The sequence below is a fragment of the Buteo buteo genome, chromosome 17 (assembly GCF_964188355.1).
Source record: "Buteo buteo chromosome 17, bButBut1.hap1.1, whole genome shotgun sequence".
In the NCBI taxonomy this organism is placed as follows: Eukaryota; Metazoa; Chordata; class Aves; order Accipitriformes; family Accipitridae; genus Buteo; species Buteo buteo.
This window is the reverse complement of record NC_134187.1, coordinates 27,568,422-27,589,545: the sequence shown is the minus strand read 5'-3', so window position 1 is coordinate 27,589,545 and position 21,124 is coordinate 27,568,422. Positions and strand designations below refer to the sequence as shown.

The 21,124-nt window shown below is 37.5% G+C and overlaps 1 protein-coding gene across 17 annotated transcripts in view; it reads left to right on the top strand.

Annotated features, from left to right (window-relative positions):
- Nucleotides 1-21,124, top strand: part of DST (dystonin) — a 307,609-nt gene that overhangs the window by 263,187 nt on the left and 23,298 nt on the right. For all 17 annotated transcript variants that reach the window (XM_075049328.1, XM_075049347.1, XM_075049329.1 and 14 more), the window contains 12 exons: nt 1,835-1,936; nt 2,734-2,907; nt 3,714-3,869; nt 6,209-6,406; nt 6,919-7,047; nt 10,127-10,297; nt 11,644-11,799; nt 12,031-12,237; nt 13,934-14,053; nt 18,364-18,533; nt 18,898-19,057; nt 20,494-20,688. In XM_075049328.1, the coding sequence (XP_074905429.1) occupies nt 1,835-1,936; nt 2,734-2,907; nt 3,714-3,869; nt 6,209-6,406; nt 6,919-7,047; nt 10,127-10,297; nt 11,644-11,799; nt 12,031-12,237; nt 13,934-14,053; nt 18,364-18,533; nt 18,898-19,057; nt 20,494-20,688 (1,938 nt within the window). The remainder of the gene's footprint in view (nt 1-1,834; nt 1,937-2,733; nt 2,908-3,713; nt 3,870-6,208; nt 6,407-6,918; nt 7,048-10,126; nt 10,298-11,643; nt 11,800-12,030; nt 12,238-13,933; nt 14,054-18,363; nt 18,534-18,897; nt 19,058-20,493; nt 20,689-21,124) is intronic.

Here is a 21,124-nt window from a genome sequence, read left to right as displayed (position 1 = left end):
TGGTTTGTGTTTTTTTTGCATTAAAGAATAAATCTGTTGGGTTGTTTTCCTCATGTAGTTGTTCATATATTGCACTACGTTTAGATTTGAAATTAATGTCCCTTTATTTACTGATAAAAGCAGAGGTTTTTTGATACCACACAGATTCACAGTAATCTGGCTCACTTTTTCCTGTGATAGTCAGGACTTCATATGATAGGCAAGTTGAAGTTGTGACACATTTACGTGATCTGAAAGGAACAGAATACAGGTTCATATACTCACTTGCTGCTATTTTCTTTCAGTGGAGGACAGTGAAAGAACTTCAGTTTTATTCCACCTTTTTTTATAAGTCAAATATTGAAGTTTGAATATTTTAAGCAAAAAATATTGCTGACATGTTACTGAACCATTATATTAATTCTTAGTGTAGTTTATCCAATCACAATACTTCAGATGATGATTCACTTTTTAAATCTGTAGGTAAATTTTCCAGCAGTTTTTTTTTTAAGATACCTTTCTCTGTATATGCTGTATTTTTATTTTTTTTTTTGCACATTTTGGCTGTGTGGCATGCCTCATCATTTGTCATTGAATGGCTAGAAGATTGAAACATTTGAAAAGATTCCAAATGTGGTCAGACTTTGTGAAACTATCTTTTTGCTCAGTGGAATTTTGTCTTTCTTGTTTGATCAAATCTTTAAAATCAGAGTTTCCCATGACTCTGAGGGCAGTTGCTTGTGTGTTCAGTGCAGATCAAGCAGCAGAACACTCCTTAAAATTAATGCAATGTGCTTGTTTTCCAGCACACCCTCACTATGTATTTTTCTCCAAGCTCTCTTATGTACATATTGCGCAGAGCTTGACTTGTAGGGTTACATTAGGAACATTGCCATTGGTGCAAGTGCTTTGTATTTCCTGTGGCCGTACCTTGTACACACTACAAGCTTGCTACTTTGTGAAAGAGCTGTATTTAAATGCCTTATGCTCATTTCAGTAGACAATATGAAAAGTATTGTGGGCAGATTGTTAGCTGCAGCTGCCTATCCTGTTGAGCTTGTTGGGGGTAGTTCTCCTTTTCTCGAGGAGCTGTGTAGCAGTGGGCAGCTCCAACAAGCCATCTTAAGCCTTTCTCTGTAATGAATCACAGAGAGCGGGCAGGAGGAAAAGGGCCTAGCAGAGGTGTTTTTTCTCATATGCAGTTACCCAGATTGATAAAGCTGTTCTCAATCTGCAAGTGGAGTATTCTTGAGGTTGTTCTGCATTATATCAGGAGCAAAAGAAGTACCCACAAAGCCTCAGAACTGGGGAGACTTCATTTGTTTTTTAAAGTTATAAATGCATTATCTGATGGAGATTCAGTGAAGTTTAGTTATGGCCCTTCACTAACATGTACTAAATGGGTCATGTTCCATGTTCGTTACACAGATAACGTTATCCTTCAAAAGAAGTTTGTTTATAGTCATCATTTAAAGTGTGTCATCATTCAGCTACCGCCTTCCATCTTTGCTCCAAAGGACTACCGAACAGAGTTTGTCTTTTATTTACCTTCCAGAGTATTCATAAAAATTGTTGATTTTACTCAAGAAGTAGAGATCATGAATAGTACTGGCAGAATATTACTGCTAATAGAAGTTGTCTTGCAGTATGTACATTCTTTTAACCATTACATGGAATATTTTAGTTAATATTTGATCCCTTGTACTGCAAAGAAACCTAGGTTTCACTGAAGAAAGCTGTTTTCTTTCAAAGAGCACAGCAATACTGTAAAAAATTCTGATATCTTACTTAATACAGCTTTCAAAGATGACATTATTTCTCTGCTCACGCTTCAGTTTCATACTGTGATTTTCAGGCAATATTTGATTGGGTAGACATTGCTGGCAGCAAGTTAGCATCTATGTCCCCAGTTGGAACAGATCTGGAGACAGTGAAGCAGCAAACTGAGGAACTTAAGGTATGAACTAGCAATTTATTTCATTTATATTTTCATCTGTCTGCATTTTTCTGTGTTTAGTATTTTGTTGTATTTTTCAAGAGTCAAAAGCAATTTTCAATTTCTAGTAAAAAAATAATCTGTATGAAAATTTCAAATAACATTTCATTGCAAACTTTTCATTTTAAATGTTTAAATAGTAGGCTATATATATAAAACAGGGATGTATAACGATCAGGGAATATCCTTGGGTTTGTTGCTCACTTTTACTTTTTTTTGGTTGTGGGCAGGTTGTTTATCTATCTATTTTATGATGTAACTTCAAATGAACCATGATCTTACGTATTTCAGAAGAACACACATGTGCAAGCTACATTCAGACTGCTGCCCAAGTTGAATGTACAAGAGGGTGTTCTACTAAAGAAAATTTGCTTTTCAGCTCTTCTGAAGAACAATTCTGTTTAAAGGTTAAAGTTGTTATATTATCACAATCACAAGAGTTAGAAGTTAGTCAGGATACATTCTGCCTTTTTTACAGACCAGGGATATTATTGGAGAATGCTTTCCTATTGGGGGTCTTTGTCATCCTCTGGTCACAGTTAGTGATATCTGCTAGAATAGTAAGACATTGTTGCATATTTTCAGTCAGCTGGGACTGTCTGGATTATCAGTGTTTTACAAGTATTTTGACAAAACCCCCAAATTTATGAAAGTTGACAGTGATGCATTAGTATTGTAAATATTGCTGTACTATGCTATATTCAAGAAGATCATTACTTGTGTTATATTTATTTGTATTCTTCTTCTGTTTACCATAGCAATTTAAGACAGAAGCTTATCAGCAGCAGATAGAAATGGAAAGACTGAACCATCAGGCAGAACTATTGCTGAAGAAGGTAACAGAGGAGAGTGACAAGCACACTGTTCAAGACCCTCTCTCAGAGCTCAAACTAATGTGGGACAGCCTAGAAGAAAAAATCATAAATAGACAGGTAAATAAACTTGAAGGTGGGGGCTTTATTCATGACTTAGATTTTTGAGTAAAGCTTTTTATTATGTATGATGTTCATATCAGTTTACACATTTATTTCTTTTAGTTTGGAAATTACAGAGCTATATAAAATAGAATTTGATTTTTACAATTTAATGAGTTGGTTTATGATTTTTAAACCCTTAGCAGTATGTTTTTGTCACTTCCTCTGTCAGCAGTGCCATGTCGAATCATTGTTACTTCATTTTGGTTATTTGATGACATCCTAAGTAGCAGCTGAAAACATGTTTCTATGTGCAAAACTAATACTAACTGCTGGGTTTTTTTAAAAAAAAACAAACCCAAACAACTTAATACTAAACTGTTTCAGTGCTCTTTCATTAAATTATCAAAGTGAAAGAGATTTAATGATGCAGTTCTTTGAAGTGTTTTTTTTTCTAAATTGAATCATTTCACAACAAAGAAGAGGTTTTAAAAAGATCATGCATCAAATTGCATTTATATTGAAATTATATTTTAAGTGATGAAAAACTACTGTCATATCTGCGATGAGAAAACTTTCAAGCTTTGCTTTGGTTACATGGGGTCTTCGAAGGTCAGGAATTTAAGCCTGGAATGTAAGGCTTTACAAGGGAATTGCTAACTCAGCTCTAATTATAAAGTAGTTGCTTGTGTTGGATAACTGTTTCTCCCTGATTTTTATGCTGTCATGCATGGACTCTGCTCTGGGTTGCGGTGACTAATGGTAGTGTAATCAATTCAATAGCATTGTGAAACCATTTTATTGTTAATTTTATTTTTACTTAGCACAAGCTGGAAGGTGCCTTGTTAGCCTTGGGGCAGTTCCAGCATGCCCTGGATGAGTTACTGACGTGGCTGACGCATACAGAAGACTTGCTGAATGAACAGAAACCTGTTGGTGGAGACCCCAAGGCTATTGAAATTGAACTTGCCAAACACCATGTATGTAATTATAATGAATATTAACTGAAATGTTCTTTTGATGTTTATCTTAATGATGAGTCTTGTAGTAAAACTTAGCACTGATAAATAATTCTCTATAGCGATTTTCAAGATGCAAGTTATAGCTGAAATGCAGGCTTGGAGTAACTAATATCTTTCCTCTTACTCCTCCATATTCCTTCCTTCCTTGCATATGCCATGCAAGTGGCATAGGTTTTTGCCAAAAAGAGCGGCTTACCCTAGTCTCCACCTTCATTCACCTTCATTTGACCAAGGGAACTCAAAAGTTATTGAACGTGCTACTCACCCCAAAGCAATAAACTTCTTGGTTAGTTCTGTTTAGGCCAGGTCTCACAAAATGCATGTGACCATTGCACATCTTTTGTTCTTGTTTCTTCTCAGAAAATAGTGATTTTTGGTTCTGAATTCTGCAAAATTTTATCTCATTTGGGTCCAACTAACATGGAGAATGCTTCTCTGAAAGTCTCAACAAACTTTCAGGGTATCCGTGCCCCTGTCTTTCTCTCTGATACATACAATGTAGGGTTAATTTTTTATTTTTTGTTTTATTATTTTTACTGATTATTGTGACTTTGGAGCCCATGGAAGAATGCTTCCATTGTGCCTTTATTTTGAAGAGTATCTCGGGAGCAAGAGATCTTCTCTAGCTCTTTGTGAGACTCAGTGCTGTTCATGATGATGTGTTCTTTCTAGGCCTGAAGATTTCAAACCAGCCTCATAAATCCTCTCCTTTAAATCTGCCACGTAATTTTTGGCCTGCATGTGATGTAAAAAGTGTTCAGAGTCAGTTTGGGACTTAGAGAGAATGGATTGAAATTGAGAATACACAGATAATTAAGGCATTTTCATTGTTTGTGTTAATGTAGCTATGCAGCTTCTGAAGCCTTTTGTGTGGTCAGCTGGAACTCGAGCAGAGTAAAACATCTACATGCCCTGTATGACTACTGTTAGAAACAGGCCCTTCCAAAAAAAAAAAAAAAAAATACAGCTTACACTCCATGAACCTTTTCTATTCTTATCAAACAGAAGTGGTTTACTACTGAAGAAGCATCCAGACATTGTTTATGACTTCATCTACCTTCAGTGCTGAAGGAGTTCAGCAAACACAAATCTACTTCCTTTTCATAAAACATAATTTATAGGTTAGAAAGTTCACACAGTAGTGCATCCTGTGGTAGCCTGGAAAAACATCCATATCTTGAATAACTTTGGAAAGAATAGACCTTGTTCTTAGTGAGCCTCAGCAGGAAGGAAGGAAGAAGATGCATGTGCTTCTTTGAATATCCCTTTTTTTCACCCTGTTAGGAAAATAAAGTAATGAATATCTTCCAGTGCTTAGCTTAGAAGAATTAAAGCAAATGTAATGCATGTTTTGTATACAAGGGCTACTTGTGACTTGCTGTTTCATCAAGTGCTCTATATAGTTTATTTAAAAGCTCCTTTGTATTTAGCTTTAAATTTTTCCATATACTAGCATTTTGAGGGAGGTGAGTTTGAACCAGACCCCATGCAAGACAGCACTCATAAACTTGAATTTCTTAGAGTACATTTCATTTTTCCAACCATTTTGCATATTCTCTTTTCCTGTTCTTTATATCTGGTATTTTAAAGCGCCTTTTTTTTTTTTTTAAATCTGTCTTGAAAACAGCATCCTTTTCCCAAGTGTACTTTTGCCTTTTATGGCTTTACTGTGGTTGGAGAGAACAGGTTTTCAGCCAGGTGGAAGGAGTTCTTGTGGTGTTAGTATTACAATCATTTCCCAGCTTTTAGCACAGCTGAAGTGTCCTGGTAGCTTGATGGGAAAACAAGCTGTAGACCTGAAATGCATAACGAGATGTCATGGTAGTCAAGTTGTTGTGTGGCACAGCAGGCACGTAGTATTCTTGTTCCTCTCCCTACTCTCTTAGACTACTGCTCCACAAGCAATTGGTACTACTATATGTAATACTGTTTTCACACCTTACCCTCAAAACCAAAGAAAAATCCTATTAAAGTATGTAGCAAATTAAGGAAAGTGAAGAAATAATTCTTAACTAGCAGTACCAGAAACCTTTCATAATTTCAGAAAGAAATATATGTATTCAGAAGGAATATATTATTTTTTCCAAGGTATAAAAATAAAATGTAGCATTTTGGCAGAATGATCTGTTACTGCTTTTGATTGAAGAGACCTTACTTATTAGCTTTAATTGCTAATACCTGTCCTGATATTAAACTATTGCCTTGTCACTGGATTAGAACTAGCTCAGTCACTGTAATTACCTTCATCCAATAACTTATCAACATGGCCAGTCATACTTGCTGTGTTACAATTGTAGGTGCTACAAAATGATGTTTTAGCTCATCAGTCTACAGTGGAAGCAGTTAAGAAAGCAGGAAATGACCTGATTCAATCGAGTGCTGTTGAAGAAGCAAGTAATTTACAGAGCAAGTTGGAACTTCTGAATCAGCGCTGGCAAAACGTGTTGGAAAAAACAGAACAAAGGAAACAGCAGCTGGACAGTGCCTTGATCCAGGTGAACAGAAAATGATCAAATAAAGAGATAACTCAAAAAAAGTGGTTTTTTTAACATGAAATACATAGATACATGTATTAGAAGTTGGCCTAAATTAAAGTCCTAACACAGACACTCCTGAATTTGGAGAAAGTTTGAATCCAGCTGTATGTTCCACAGCTGGCCACTGTCTTTTATAGTGCTGAATTGAGACTTCAGCTTTTGGCCTACATATTTTAAAAGCAAAAAATTTCTGTATAGATATGTTATTCAGGGAAAACATTGATCTCACAGTTGCTCGTTTAGCCTGCTTTCAAGATTTCCGTAGGTTTTGGGTTTGGTTTTATCATTTAGATTGGATTGAGCTAGAGTAAAGTTTGGTTTGTTTTTTTCCTTTGGTTTTCTTTTTCTTTCATTTCCTTTGATTAATATAAATATCTGATTAAATGTGTTGCTAGTGTACTTCTGTCTCTGAGCTAGTATTAGAATGGACAACATTTAAGTAAGCTCTAAAATGATATGGTATAATTTAGGCCCAAGGTTTCCATGGTGAAATTGAAGATATGCAGCAATGGCTGACAGACACTGAACGTCAGCTGTTGGCATCAAAACCTGTTGGAGGCTTACCAGAAACAGCAAAAGAGCAGCTTAATACCCATATGGTAAGTATCAGTATTAGAATGCTTTGCAAACTACGTTTCAGGACTAACTATCTTTCAAAAGCGTTTATGGTAAATACAGAGCACGTTCTCTACATTGCAATGTCTGTACAGGATCTTAAAAAATTTTAATAGCCTTCAAAACAACACTGTTATTTTTAGTGTAGGAAAAGTAGTCATTTCAGAGATGCCACAAACTGAACCGTTAATAGTGTTCAGACAGAAATAAAAAAAAAACTTTGCATCCTTATTCTCAGAAAGAAAAGCAGGTGTTTACAGATTTTTCAGTGATTCCTATTCTTCTTTTCTCTTCTGTTCCCAGAACTACGTTTACGCTTTTTCTAAGATACAAAGATGAATCTAAAAGTGACCCACATTCATTGGACCTTGAATTAAGAGACTTGATCCTTTATTTTTTACCTAACCAAAGCCAACATTAAAATCATTGTTAGCACAGATGTAATAAGGACTACTGGCTCATATAGAGACTCTGCTTTAATTAGAATTGGCAAGCTGATCAGGATGCCTGAATTATTCCCTTCCTTCCCTTCCTTTCTCTTTAAGAAACATTCCGTGGATTTCTCCACCCCCATAGAACCATAGAGCTTTAAAAAAAGACACTTAAGCTTGATCTCTTACCTCAAAGGAAGGTGGTTTGTACTGCTCCATTTGTATAAAATCATGCTGTGCTTTTAGGCCAGGACATAACCTGAAACCCAGTGATCTGAACTCCTGACCTCCTGGCTCAATTGTAAGAGTGGTATTTACTGAACTGTCCTTGAACTCGAATATGCCTGATACAGTTTCCATTAGAACGCTGCACTGTCACAGCTTTAAAAATGAGAATTTTTTTCAGAGTTATTCTAAAGGTCATTGCCCACCAATTTGGGGCACTTTTTTCTTTCTTCTTTTTTTTTCCTCCAAAATTTACCAGTAACTATTTTTGAGAAGGAAAATAATTTACGGTTTTAAGATCAGTTATGACGGGAAACTGGGACAAAACAGAGAAACAGAGAAACACCTTGTGGTTTTGAATTCCCCCAGTCCTTCTCTTTTTGTCTTAAAAGACGGAGAAACAGAAAAAATAAGGCAAAAAAAAGCCTTCCCCCCCTCCCCGGGAGAGTGGGGCATAATCACAATTCCAATGGAGTCAGTGGAGCTTCTTCCGTGTTTCATCCTGGACTTAAAGTCAGATCAAAACCAAAAACTTTTCCCTGGAAAGTTTCAGGGTTTTCTTTGGTACGTTCTTTTACTATGCAAATCCACAAGCCATTTAAACTGAATGTAGTATTACAGTTGGAACAAATGTGAATGTCCTCTATATGTATAATCATTTCCTAACTGTACATGTACGTTTTAACAGATTGATACTATGCTGTGGGCCATCATGTAACTGCAGACATTGACTTGTTATCCTTTAATGTATATAACCCTTAAAAAATAGGACTTGATTTCAGTTTAGTTAAACCTCAGTGGATCTGTGCAGATATATGTAAATTCTCTGAAATGTTGAGGCCACTTGTCCTGTTGAGTATTATTTATCGTAAGTTCCAAATTCAAACTTGCCCCTAAGTAATACAAACCATGTTAATTTGTGATGTGAAACTGGAGAAGAAAGTTTTGCACTATATTTTGATTTGTTTCTCATTGGAAATAATGTTATGAACCATCTTCTTAAGGTCTGTTTCTACAGATATGAATTAAAGAGCCCTCAACCATAATCAGCTCACAAATGGAGTTAAGATTGGGCAGCATTTCCAGCTAAGGCAGCTCCAGGAAAACAAAAGATAGGAGGAGGCATTACAGGACACCAGCAGCAAGGGGACTTAAAAAAAAAAGAGGCCTCTTTGGCTGTCCCGGTGCTGCTCAGAACATCCCTCTCCTCTTGAAACAATCATTTTTCTCAGTTCCTCCTTTAAAATAACTTTAATTTCTCCTACCCTCTTATAAGTGGTACTGTACTACAGAATTAACCACTGTGATGAGCCCCTGTCTTAGACTGAGCCCAGCCCCAATGTTTGGGGCTACTCCTGCTTTGCTGTGTTTCACCTGTTCTGCGTTCCTTATGTTTACTTCTGAGGGGTTCCTGTGCTGCAGTAAAACAAGATGCTCTGGGGAGTTATGGAAACCAGAAATAGTGTAGGGAGTTGGGAACATAGAAGGAAGGAGGCTAGGTGACACCACTTTTCTTAGCCCTCAGAAAGAAAGCAAGGAAGCTTTTTGTCCTGTTAAAATCTTAGCTCAAGGCTGAACCTGCTTCCTGCTTTGCCCTCCTCTGTGATCAGGTACAACCCTGTGTACAGTATCTCTTAACCCAAAGAAAATGTTGGGTTTGGGCTCTTGTCCTGGGAATCAGAGGAAAAATTTCTTTTCCTCCTATTTGCAAGCTACTTACTGCTCACCTCCTGGAAGATGTTCCTTGTTTGGGAGTCTGCAGCAATTTTGTTGGTACATTTTGGATGGTCTGTTACAAATATTGAACATGCCCTTCTAAGTCAGAGGGATGTATGGGAGCTCTTGCCACCTTATCTTTAAAATGGTTAAAAGAGAATAGTTAGAAGAATAGTTAGCAGATAAAACAGTTGTCACTGTTACTCTTCAAGCTTTCTTTGTATGTGTAAAACGTCTTCAGTGCTCTTGCCTGGCAAGTGAAGGAAGACACAGACAACAGAGACGATGTACAATAGAGCAGACCTCACAAGTTGTCCCACCCACTTTTGAAGGTGTATTGGATAGGTCTGGGCTTTCAGCACACTGTATAATGCTGACACTTTTTGTGTTTCAGCTGCAGATGGACTTTAAACCAACCAAGTTGTAGCAAATCTTGTGCAATAAGTGCATAGTACTTTCTTAGCCAAGCTTTGGATCTTGGTGAAAACATCTGACAGTCAATACAAGTCCTCAGTTCCTGAAGAATTGGGCCCTTCCTTTGCTCATTTGACTTTTTATGTATTACATATGTTTCCTTTATTAGTCTTAATCATACCCACTAAATGTTGGGGGAGGAATAAATATTATACTAGGACTTGTAAAGAGTATTGAATTTCTACCTGACTTATTTTTTGGTGCTTTCTTTGTTTAGGAACTCTGTGCCGCCTTTGAAGCCAAAGAAGAGACATATAAGTGTCTAATGCAGAAAGGCCAGCAGATGCTTGCAAGATGCCCAGAGTCTGCTGAAACAAACGTTGAGCAGGACATAAATAACTTAAAAGAAAAATGGGAATCAGTACAAACAAAGCTCAGTGAAAGAAAAGTATGTGTTTTTACATAAAAATAGAGGTGTAAATCATGTATTTAAGGATGTTAATGTTCAGTCCTTTTATGCGTGCATACTTGCTTGATCTTTTAGATTTAAAACCAATTGTAGAGACAGTTATGCAGAATTCATTGGTATGTTTAGAAAGTACTGGGAAAAAATGGGATTCAAGAAGTTGATTATCCATAATTGGGGGGGGAGGGCGGGTGATCATGGCACAAGTCTGTTCCATAGATGTATGTTAACTGATACTGATAATGCTCATTTGGTAGGATTTGGCTTTTCTGGTTTTTATTACAGTAATCGTAGACATGAAAGAGTGAATAACATTATTTGATCATTCAAGTTTATCTCCTTCTCAGTACAGAATTGCTGCCTTAATTTTCCTGGCTTTTATCCATTTTTTTCTTAAAATTCCCAAACACTTGGCCTTGTGCCACTTACTTCAAGTGACTACCTTCTGTTCTAACGTAGATCAATAGCATGATTTCACTGACATGCAACATACGTTTTCTTATTATTAATTTCATTTAGCTTTCATTCCTTCACGAAGTATAGTCCATTTATTCTACCTTAACCAAAAATGAAGAGTATCAATAACTACAAACAGAGGAACTCTCTGTACAGCCCTAATGTGTACAAAGCACAAATATTTAACTCACAACTTAGTTATATTTTAAAGTAAGAATGCTGGTGTCTCTTAAGGTGACTGTAATTTAAGAATGTCAAACTAATTAATACCCAATATGAGCACCTTCTTGCAGGAAGCTGTAAGGCTGGAGTACTCAGCTAGGCCAACAGTACAATTGTTTGAAAATCTCTGACTGCTATCTCATGATCAACAAAAATTCTGTATCCAAAATTAGTCTTGGTTCAGGCAACTTAAATGACAATTAGGCTTTATTAAAAAGAAGTGGTCTAGGCAAACTGGTTCTTTGTTTAGTGCAAGAGAATAAATTAGATGACCTCTTTAGGGCTCTTCCAAGTGCACTGCCACCTTAGATTTCTGAGATTCTACTGGTTTTGTATTGAAATTGATAAATCCATAAGTCCCATGAGGATTAAGTAGTAGAAAATGTAATGTGGAAAATTTTATCTTGATACTAGGTGCTCTATTTTCTACTCATCTACTATACATAATTTTACTGTTACTCTTCTATCCATCTCCTTTAATATGCTCAAATGTAGGCTGTTATTTTAAAACTCAGAAACTTTGAGTTGGAAAAATGTTTTAAAATGCTAAACTAAAATGCTTTACTCCAAAATGCTGAACTAAAATGGTTTACTTGGCTGAAGCCCCTGCACAGTATCAGCTGCTATTAAAGTATGACCTATCTTTACAGACCAAACTGGAAGAAGCCCTCAATTTAGCAATGGAGTTCCACAACTCACTTCAAGATTTCATCAATTGGCTTACTCAGGCTGAGCAAACTCTAACTGCAGCTTCTCGGCCAAGTCTTATCTTGGACACTGTCTTGTTTCAAATTGATGAACACAAGGTATGTAAAGAAACAGATGTGTAATGTTTTTCTCCCACTCTCTGGAGATACTTTAACAATGTCCAAATGAACCCTGTAATGCTGACACTCAGAGAAACATTTAATTTGTTTTAAAATTGCATTTTATAGTGTTTCTCGCTACATCATTCTTTATCAGACTGGTTTTTTTCAGTGTTTACCCAGTGCTTGAGCAACGCAGTATTTAGAGTAATTTTCTCCCTTTTTTCTAAGGTTTTTGCCACAGAAGTGAATTCTCATCGAGATCAGATCATAGAGCTGGACAAAACTGGAACCCATTTGAAATATTTCAGCCAGAAACAGGATGTTGTCCTTATTAAGAATTTGCTGATTAGTGTACAGAGTCGATGGGAAAAAGTAGTTCAACGCTTAGTTGAAAGGGGAAGAGCTTTGGATGATGCAAGGAAAAGAGCCAAACAGGTAATCGGACAACAGCTGTTGTAGAACTCTTTGAACTTACTTGTAATTGCATCCAGACTCTTGAAGAATATGGTGCTTTAAAGCACTTTCAAGTAAGTCTGGGTTTAGTGTAACAGACACTGTTGAGTTAGTGGAGCAATTTCTGTGATTCAATCATAAAGCACTTCATTTGTGAGGTGAAAGCGTCTTTTTCAACCCAAGCAGTGACTTCTGTCTGCAATACCGCATAGTCTGAAAGAAGAAAGTTACAGTATGGCTTCCAGATGTATATTAGTGCCATCTGTCCTCAGAAAGAAGTTTCACAATCAACCCCTTGTATTTTAAAGAATGTGATGAACCCCTTTCATTAATCTGTGGGAGTATTACTTAGTATTTTCTTCATGGGTTTACATTGTGCCCTGATTAATACTCATCACTTCCTCAATTTCTTATGTTAGTTACTAGTCCAATATCTTCTGTGTGGTAAGGTATCTCTATTTCCTTAAAAAACCTGGGAAGTTTTTTCACACAGCTTTCCTTACCAGGGAGTATTCTTTTTTTTTTTTTTTTTTCCTTAGATTCATGTGCCCCTCACTGAGGAACACAAATGATAAGATGCAAAATGTGTGAAAGGAATGTAACATGTTTAAACACCAGTAGGAAGTTCTAGCTTCTTTTTAGTCAAGTGAACATGACCATTTGAGATCTGATCATGTTCACAGCCAAACCACATTCCCATGTTCGCTGCAACTGCCACTCAGCTCATAAGAGTAAGAACTTCTCTGAGTAATAAATTAGCCCATAAGCCAATTAAATGTTATTTATTTTCCAGCAGTTTCTCTTGTACATTCATGTACACAGCAGTTCTGCAATGAGATGGATTTCATCTCCATATCCATTTACAGAGCTGAATACAATAAGTTATTAATTTGGGACGACAACTATCTGTGTAGCGTGGGGAAGGAGTACTGAAGGGTACTACTGTCAAGGCCTGATCCACAGCCCTGGACAACAGGTTCCAGGAGCCTTGAGAGGTTTCTGAACTAGTTGCTTGTGCTTTCATGTGTAGGCAGCCCAGGCAAGAAGAATTTTCAAAAGGGAGGCAAAGAGACAAATGACCAGCTTAGAAAAATATAATCCCAAAGGGATGCCACTTTGTGAAAGCTGGTTGAATCTTTGGTCTTTCCCTGCTTCCTTCCCTGAAGCACTCTCTTGTTGAGACAGGAAGGAAGATTCAGAATCTGTTCCTTGCCTGTCAAGATACTATTTGATATAATGAAAGCATTTATGAGCATCTCAGGAAAGATCTTCAGCAGTCATCCAGACAGGAATTTTCCACAGCGGTTTACTGCTGTTGTCCCATATAGGCAATAGCTAAGCCCCATTCTTGCTGTATTTACTATTCATTACTAAAAATGTAGGAATCTAAATGACCAACACATCAACAGAAGTTACCAATATGTCTCTGTCATACTGTGTATGCAGATCATGCACATAAAAGTTTGCTAATTCACTTAGGAGGAGGGAGACTAAGTCCAGTGGGCACATGATTGGGCTAGTCCTGTTTGAGAGACCAGGGAGAAAAAGTGCAGGAAATCTTTCCAAAGTCTGCAGAGTACTTGTTTGGCCTGTAGAGAATTGGTTGGGGTGTAATATTTTCAAACTACTTTATGAACCAGTGCATTTTAAAGTCCATGCAAATCTTGCTTTCCTGCAGTTCCATGAAGCCTGGCACAAACTTATGGAATGGCTGGAAGAGTCAGAGAAATCTTTGGACTCAGATCTTGAAATTGCAAATGACCCTGACAAAATAAAGATGCAGCTCGCACAGCATAAGGTGAGTTATGAGTGATGAAATGCAAAGTGCCCAGTGAGATGTAGGAAACTCTGTCAGCTTTGTACTGTTCAATCAGCAAAGGAAGTAGACTTGTGGCCTCACTACAGTGGAATGCTTATTAACATCTAATTAAATGGTCGTGTGTTACAGGTGGGGAGTGAAAAAAAACTTTTCACAGTACCTGATCTGTGGGGGAATTGTTAACTATGAAGAGGAAAGACATAATAATACAGCACCATGGAAACTTTAAAAAACAAAGTAATGCTATCTCAGAATAGGAATCTCTGAAGAGGTTTTATTACAGGGTTTTTTCAATCCTTTAACCACAAATTTAGCATCCAGTTATTTGGGTTGGGATTTTCCTTTCAATACTACAGGATGATCTCAAAACTGAAAACTAATCTTGTATTTTGATTGGCAGTTGCTTTTTGTGTCAAGTGGAAATATGAACAAAATCCTCTAGAAAGTACAATCACACCATTACTAGCAAAGGTTGTTTTCTTCATGGGATTCAAAATTCCAGGACCAGCTTTCCACACACCCAGCTATTGTAGGTAAAAATGTAAGTCTCCGTGATTGACCTGGCTTTTCAAACAAATAACGATAATGTAAAAGCTCTGTAATTCCATCAGACACAGAGCAAAAGGAAGGACAGAAGAAGTTTCCACTTAATTTTTACTTTTGTAAAGAGCCTAGAATAATACATTATGGAGGATCAAGTGGCTGAGTGGTAGAATCTTCAGAGGCAGACTGTGTCCCAAGATTTAACTTGGAGCAGTTTCATCAGAGTATAGAAAGATCATTCACTTTTCTACATTTTGGCATACGTTGACTTCTACTTTTCATGTCAGTTTTATTGTTCTCCATTTAATCTTATTTTTTCATTCTGCACAATAGGGTTTGCATATCTAATTTTTTCCCTCTCATTGTAGCTTCTGATGATTGCTTTTACCTCTGACAAGTTTTGCCATGTATACTAATGATGGGTTACTGCATCTGTCTGCTTTATATTTTTGTCATCTCTCAGTTTACATGATGATTTAAGTATTATTTGTCAACCAGGAAAATACTCCCCTTTAATATGGGGAAGTTGGCTGTTGGTCAAGCAAAAACAGTTTTACCTATGTTTGCTGTTAAAACTTTTAGATAAAACCTACATTAACATGCTGTTATGCTAAGTCTGCAATTTCAGTTTGTTCTGAGATTGCTGCTGTTGCCAGAATTTGAAGTCAGTGATGGGAAGTTGGGGGGGGATCTTGGAGAGGGGGGGAATCTTTCTGTTAGGATAGTCTTTCTTGCCTTCTCTGACTCTATCAATCTTTTAATCCTTCTACTCCTCTCTTCTTTATATAGTAAAGTTCAAACTCCTCACAAGTATGTGACTGTGCTTTGAGGTCCTTTAAGGTCCTGAGGTTTGACTCTCTACCTTTATTCTCCTCCCGTCTTCTGAAATGTTAAACTTGATAATCCCACTTTTTCTTTATACCTATAGCAGTACATTTTATGAGCCCAAACTTCCTCACGTGGATTGGCAGACTTATCACTTCTCTCAGATATCTTTTCTCCAGCTTCTTTTTGTATAAAATGCCTGCAGAGAATAGCTACTTAAGTTGCTTGAATCTCATTTCCCATTAGGGAATGGGATGGAATGTGGCACAGGGACATTAGGGTTGAAACTGGTGGTTTGGAGGAAGAAGATGAATGTGTGTGAGAGAGGGAGTTCTGTGATCTTTGTGACTTGAAACTTCAAACAAGCGCCCCAAGAAATCAACTCAATTGTTTTTTAATGAGCTGTCATACCTCCCAACACTGCAATGTCCTTCCTTGTATTTTGAGTCTTTTCCTTCCACTCCCACATGTACCCCGTGTCTTTCTTTGTCTTTTCTGTCCAGCCTTGAAGGTTTCCTTGCTCCATTTAGTTAACTGAACTGAATATGTGCTCTGTGTGTTCTGTAAGCAATAATTTGGACTCACTCTTTGCCAGTTGTTACTGCCAAAAAAAGAAGGCCCTGAAAGAGAAAAGCCAAGATAATATGTTTTCTCTCTCACTCGTATCTAGTGTGTTGCCAGGGACTTTTGGGGGTTATTCATGGTCTGTTTATCAGAAATTTTTTCTCATTTTTAGAAGTCGGGAATGGAAAAACCCTTACTAGGTCACCCAATCCATTCTTGTGCTAATGCTGACTGTTCCTTGCAGTACACTTTTATGAACCTGGCTAATTTTATCTGTATGTTCCCATCTTCCCTAGAAGGAAGGTAGGTAGTTAATTACTGAGATTTCGTTCATCTTGCCTGTCTGCTGCTGGCAGCTTAAACCAAAATCTACTCTCTGTTACACCTCTGTGAAATCAAATGAAAGTAGATTTAGTGTCGTGTTTGTAGTCTCTCAAAGAATTAATTGACTGCAAGCCTTTGTTCACCTTTAAATCAGTTTTTCCTGTGTGATCCTTCTGCGGCAGTAATTTCATTGTGTTGCCTTGTGCAAATCAAGTAACACAGTGCATGTACTGTTAAGGAATTAATAAACCCTATCAAAGAAAAGGAGCACAGACGTATTGTTTGTATGGAAGGAACTTTTATGAAAAAAACGTTTATTTTCATTTTGAAAATTATTTTTATTTTTATTGTAGTTCTGGCTTGACAACGGTGTTTGTATTCTTTCTTAAAGTGAGTGTGTTTCCTTGTTGTTTTATATGAGGAAAATGAAAGGATAGTAAGCAGTAAGGAAATGCTGAATTACAAAACAAATTCTCCTTTTTTTTTTTTTTTTTGGATAATGAATTTTGATCCTCAGTTCCTTCTGGATCCTGAAATAACCCTAAAGTAAGGACAGTACAGTGCAAAATACTAAGCAAGTTTTAAAAAAGGAACTTTGAATCACCCTAGGTAAAGTTGTCATACTGTCTACATGGCATAACTCAAAGCCTACCTCCTACTTAAGACACCTCCATTCCAGCTGAGCTTTCCCCGACACATTTTCACATCTAAAAAGAGCAGATGACTAGGTGGACACATGGGAAAGTTGGTGGAAGAGTTGTGAGGTACCATGGCACAGGTTGGTGCAGGCCAGCTGGGAACAGCTTGCCAGTTGGAGTGGAACAGCCGTGCATGTGCCAACAGTGACCATGAGGAATCCTTGCAATCTTTACGCACCCTGAGGAATTACTGTAAGTTGTAAGTGGTAATAATTTCCTTGCTGGATTTGATGATACTGAACATTGCTCTGAGAACCAGATGAAAAATCTGTTTCAGCAAACACTAAACAAAACCTCTTTTGGCCTAGTATTTCTTGTGACAAAAATAACCCCATAATATATATTTGATTCTGTATATAGGAGTTTCCAAAAGCAAACTTGTGATTTTTTTATTTTTTCTTTTTTAACTGATTTCCTTCTAGCAGTTCATGGAAGGTGTGAAATAAAACACTTTGAGCATTGCTACGTTTTAAAAGCTGCTGTGTAGGGCTGGGTTTGTGTTTTGGAAGTGTTTCTTTAATTATTTACTCTGTCAGTCAGTTAACTCCTCTGCAGTGTCAGATGAGCTGTGTTTCTGTGAGTGTCTCTGTGCCTGTGAAAAGCTTCCAGGGGCTCTGTGCAGAAGGAGCTGTCAGAGTTGGCAGGCAGATGCAACTGCTGTGTCACTGTCATCTTCCAATGTCCCTGGATCACAGAAACCTGCTCGTGATCATGACTTCCAGCCCAAACTGTGTTACTGGCATGTCACCTGGCTGCTTCTTGTGCCTGGATCTGTATACTTTTGGCATACAATTCTTCCCAGTTATAGTATGCTTCAATCTTAGGAGGGTTAAATGCTTGTGGTTGGAGGTTTCCCAGCCTGACTATGCTGAGCTAAAACAATTACCTTTGTAGCCCTTGGGATGCTCTACACTGGCTTGAAATCTTAGTATGTAAAAATGTAGTGTGAAGACTGCTCAGTTCATGGCTCCGAAAGTAGCAGTTCTTTCACATTCTTCTGACCACCAGGTAGCCCCTTGCTGAAAAACAGGGATATTATGGTAGGACAGGAATCATTGCTCTCACTGAAGGAGGGATCTTCCGGAAGTTTTTCCAGTAGGCATAGAGCTACATTCTTGGAGAGGGACAAAACGCAGAGGCTCTGCAAGTATCAAGCCCCATATAATTTCAGGTGTACTGTGGCACTGGAAGACTAGAAATTTTGCAGTAAATTTAAAATTTTCTTGCAGCAACATCTACAATTTCCATTGCAAATAATATGTCAAAGATTAATTAACTGTGGCCTGTAAGCAGTTAATGCTATAAGGATGTTTTCTTTTTCTTCCACATATATAGGAATTCCAGAAATCTCTTGGTGCCAAACATTCTGTGTATGATACCACAAATAGGACTGGACGCTCCTTGAAAGAGAAAACCACTTTAGCTGATGACAATTTGAAACTTGATGATATGCTGAGTGAGCTAAGGGATAAGTGGGATACAATTTGTGGAAAATCAGTGGAAAGGTAAATGGAAACCAATCTAATTATTCAACAGATAAGAAAAAGGCTTAGGAGGATTCTTTTGGCTTCTGTTGTGTAAAAGTAAAACCAGAGTGGCTAGCTTGTTTGATAATTAAGAGTGCCAAAGCAGTAAAATACTAGAAATGCATACTTTCCTGATGGTACGGAAGAGGACTGGGGTGGGCGAGGGGGGGTCCCAACTAATTAAAAAGGGAAGCACTGATTTAAAGCTCTTAGCTGTTATCATTTTATGCTGAAAATATTTTCTTAAAATGTGTTAGTGATTTTTTTTTTCTCTGTGTGCATGTGTGTGTTCGGTTTTTGTTTCTGTTTGTTTGTTTGTTTGTTTGTTTTTCTTTTCCCCCAGACAAAATAAACTGGAGGAAGCCCTGTTATTTTCGGGGCAATTTACCGATGCTCTGCAAGCTCTCATTGACTGGTTATATAAAATTGAACCTCAGCTAGCAGAAGATCAGCCGGTACACGGAGACATTGATTTAGTGATGAATCTGATTGACAATCACAAGGTAATTCCAAAAATACTCTTTTTTTTTAAATTACTAGACTGCTCATAACTGTAGCATTTTAATGCTATCTTTATTTGGCTATTCTGTAATTTTTAGAAACATGAAATAGTTTTATGTCATCAACAGTGGAAAATGCTGTAAAACATACGTGGAAGACAATGACTGTTAAGGACTCATTGACACCAGTTGGTATTGAGATAAATTTTGTTTAATGCTGCTGTCCTGTGTATTAATATCATGTCAAAAATCACAAGTGTGCATTTATGAATATGTGTGTATGGACAAGAGGTGGCAAAAAATATTTTACTGGAAATCTTGGGGGGAGACATGGCTTTTTATTTAGTACATCTGCTAACCAAATGTCCAATGCACTCATCATGACTACAGCAGCCTTTCAAACCTGCAGGGCTGCTGCATATTCATGGAGAAAAGTAGCTGCAATGCTTAAGTTATGCATGGGAGTACACAGCTAGAATGCGGACCAGGAAGCCTACACTGGCAAGCTGCAGTATTTTGTTACCGAATGGTTTTGGAGATGGAAGCAAGTAGGAGATGTAGGACATTGCCTCTGAACCCCAGTTTTGCAGTTCAGTATGTCAGAAGAAACAGCTGTTGAAGTTACTGGTATTGCAAATGCTACATGCAGTCAGAGCTCTGGAGCCTGGGAGGTTTACGAGGTGAAGGTGCCTCTGTTCATCCACCAGTGACTTCCAGTATGCAAAGACTGTACAGTGAGGAGGAGATTTTGTCCCTCATGAAAATAATTATTTGGAAACATGGGTTGTCTATAAAAAGTAGCCTGAAATATGCTGGAATTGCTTCTGAAATCTCATTGTATATCACAAGCAGGTCATACTCAGTGGCATGGTATACTGTAATCATCATATCTTTTTTTAAGAGCTTCCTTTATGTACCTGGAGCTTGTTCCATCTGCAAATGTGAACATACTTTCACATAAATACATGAATATGTGGTGAGATCTACAGCCTTGCAGTCAGACCTTCAGATGGGGCTTTATTTCTGTTTTTACAACTTCAAACATTCTCCTTGATTGTTAGCATTTTATCTGATCTTTTCCTGCTGAGGCAATCTTGTGCATTAATCAGCGTGTCAGATCAATTGCTTTGATAAAGAGTGTAAAGCCAGTGTGACAAGGAGACTAGATTTCCCATGCATTGCATCAGGATGGGTTCTCAGGATCTGCCTGCCATTTTCCTACCATATTCCAGTTTTATTAGGATAGGGTAGAGTGTAAGTATCTTCATATGGAATCTCATAAGCAGAACTTTTGTGTTTTGCATCACCTAGATGGAGTTACTCTTGACTGAACTGAATCCGTATTTTGATTTCTTCTTACAACCAGTACTTTTTTGTTATACTTTACATAATTATGCCTTAATGAGTTAAAGATTTCAAATGTATTTGGTGGTGCCTAGGTTTTCCAGAAGGAGTTGGGAAAAAGGACAAGCAGTGTCCAGGCTCTGAAGCGCTCTGCAAGGGAGCTGATAGAAGGCAGCCGTGATGACTCTTCTTGGGTCAAAGTCCAAATGCAGGAGCTAAGCACTCGCTGGGAGACAGTTTGTGCCCTGTCAGTATCCAAGCAAACACGACTGGAACAGGCTCTTCGGCAGGTAGAGGAGTATTACTGATACTACATCTCCTTTATGAGAAGCAGTGAAAATACCTTGCAGTCTAGTTGCCAAAAATTTAATTTCATTTTCACTTCATGTTATTCAACTTAATTTAATTTCATTTGAAAGTACTTATTTTCTTGCTCATGCATTGCTTACCTTGTCTCTGTCCCTTTACCACAGCACATAAATAATGCCTCTTAGCATTTATTATTGCCGTTACTATTAGTCTATACCACAAATGCAAAGCAAATGTTTCAAAGACCTTACCATCTAAGGAAATCACTGAAGTTACAGTCAAGCATGAAGGGTAATGAAGAAGTATGCCCCTTTCACAGGAAGCTGGAGATTGCAATCATGTTTATGCCCTTCGTGCCTTATTGGAAAGAAGTAAATTTGTGTACTGAAAACTTGCTTACATTGGCACAATTACAGT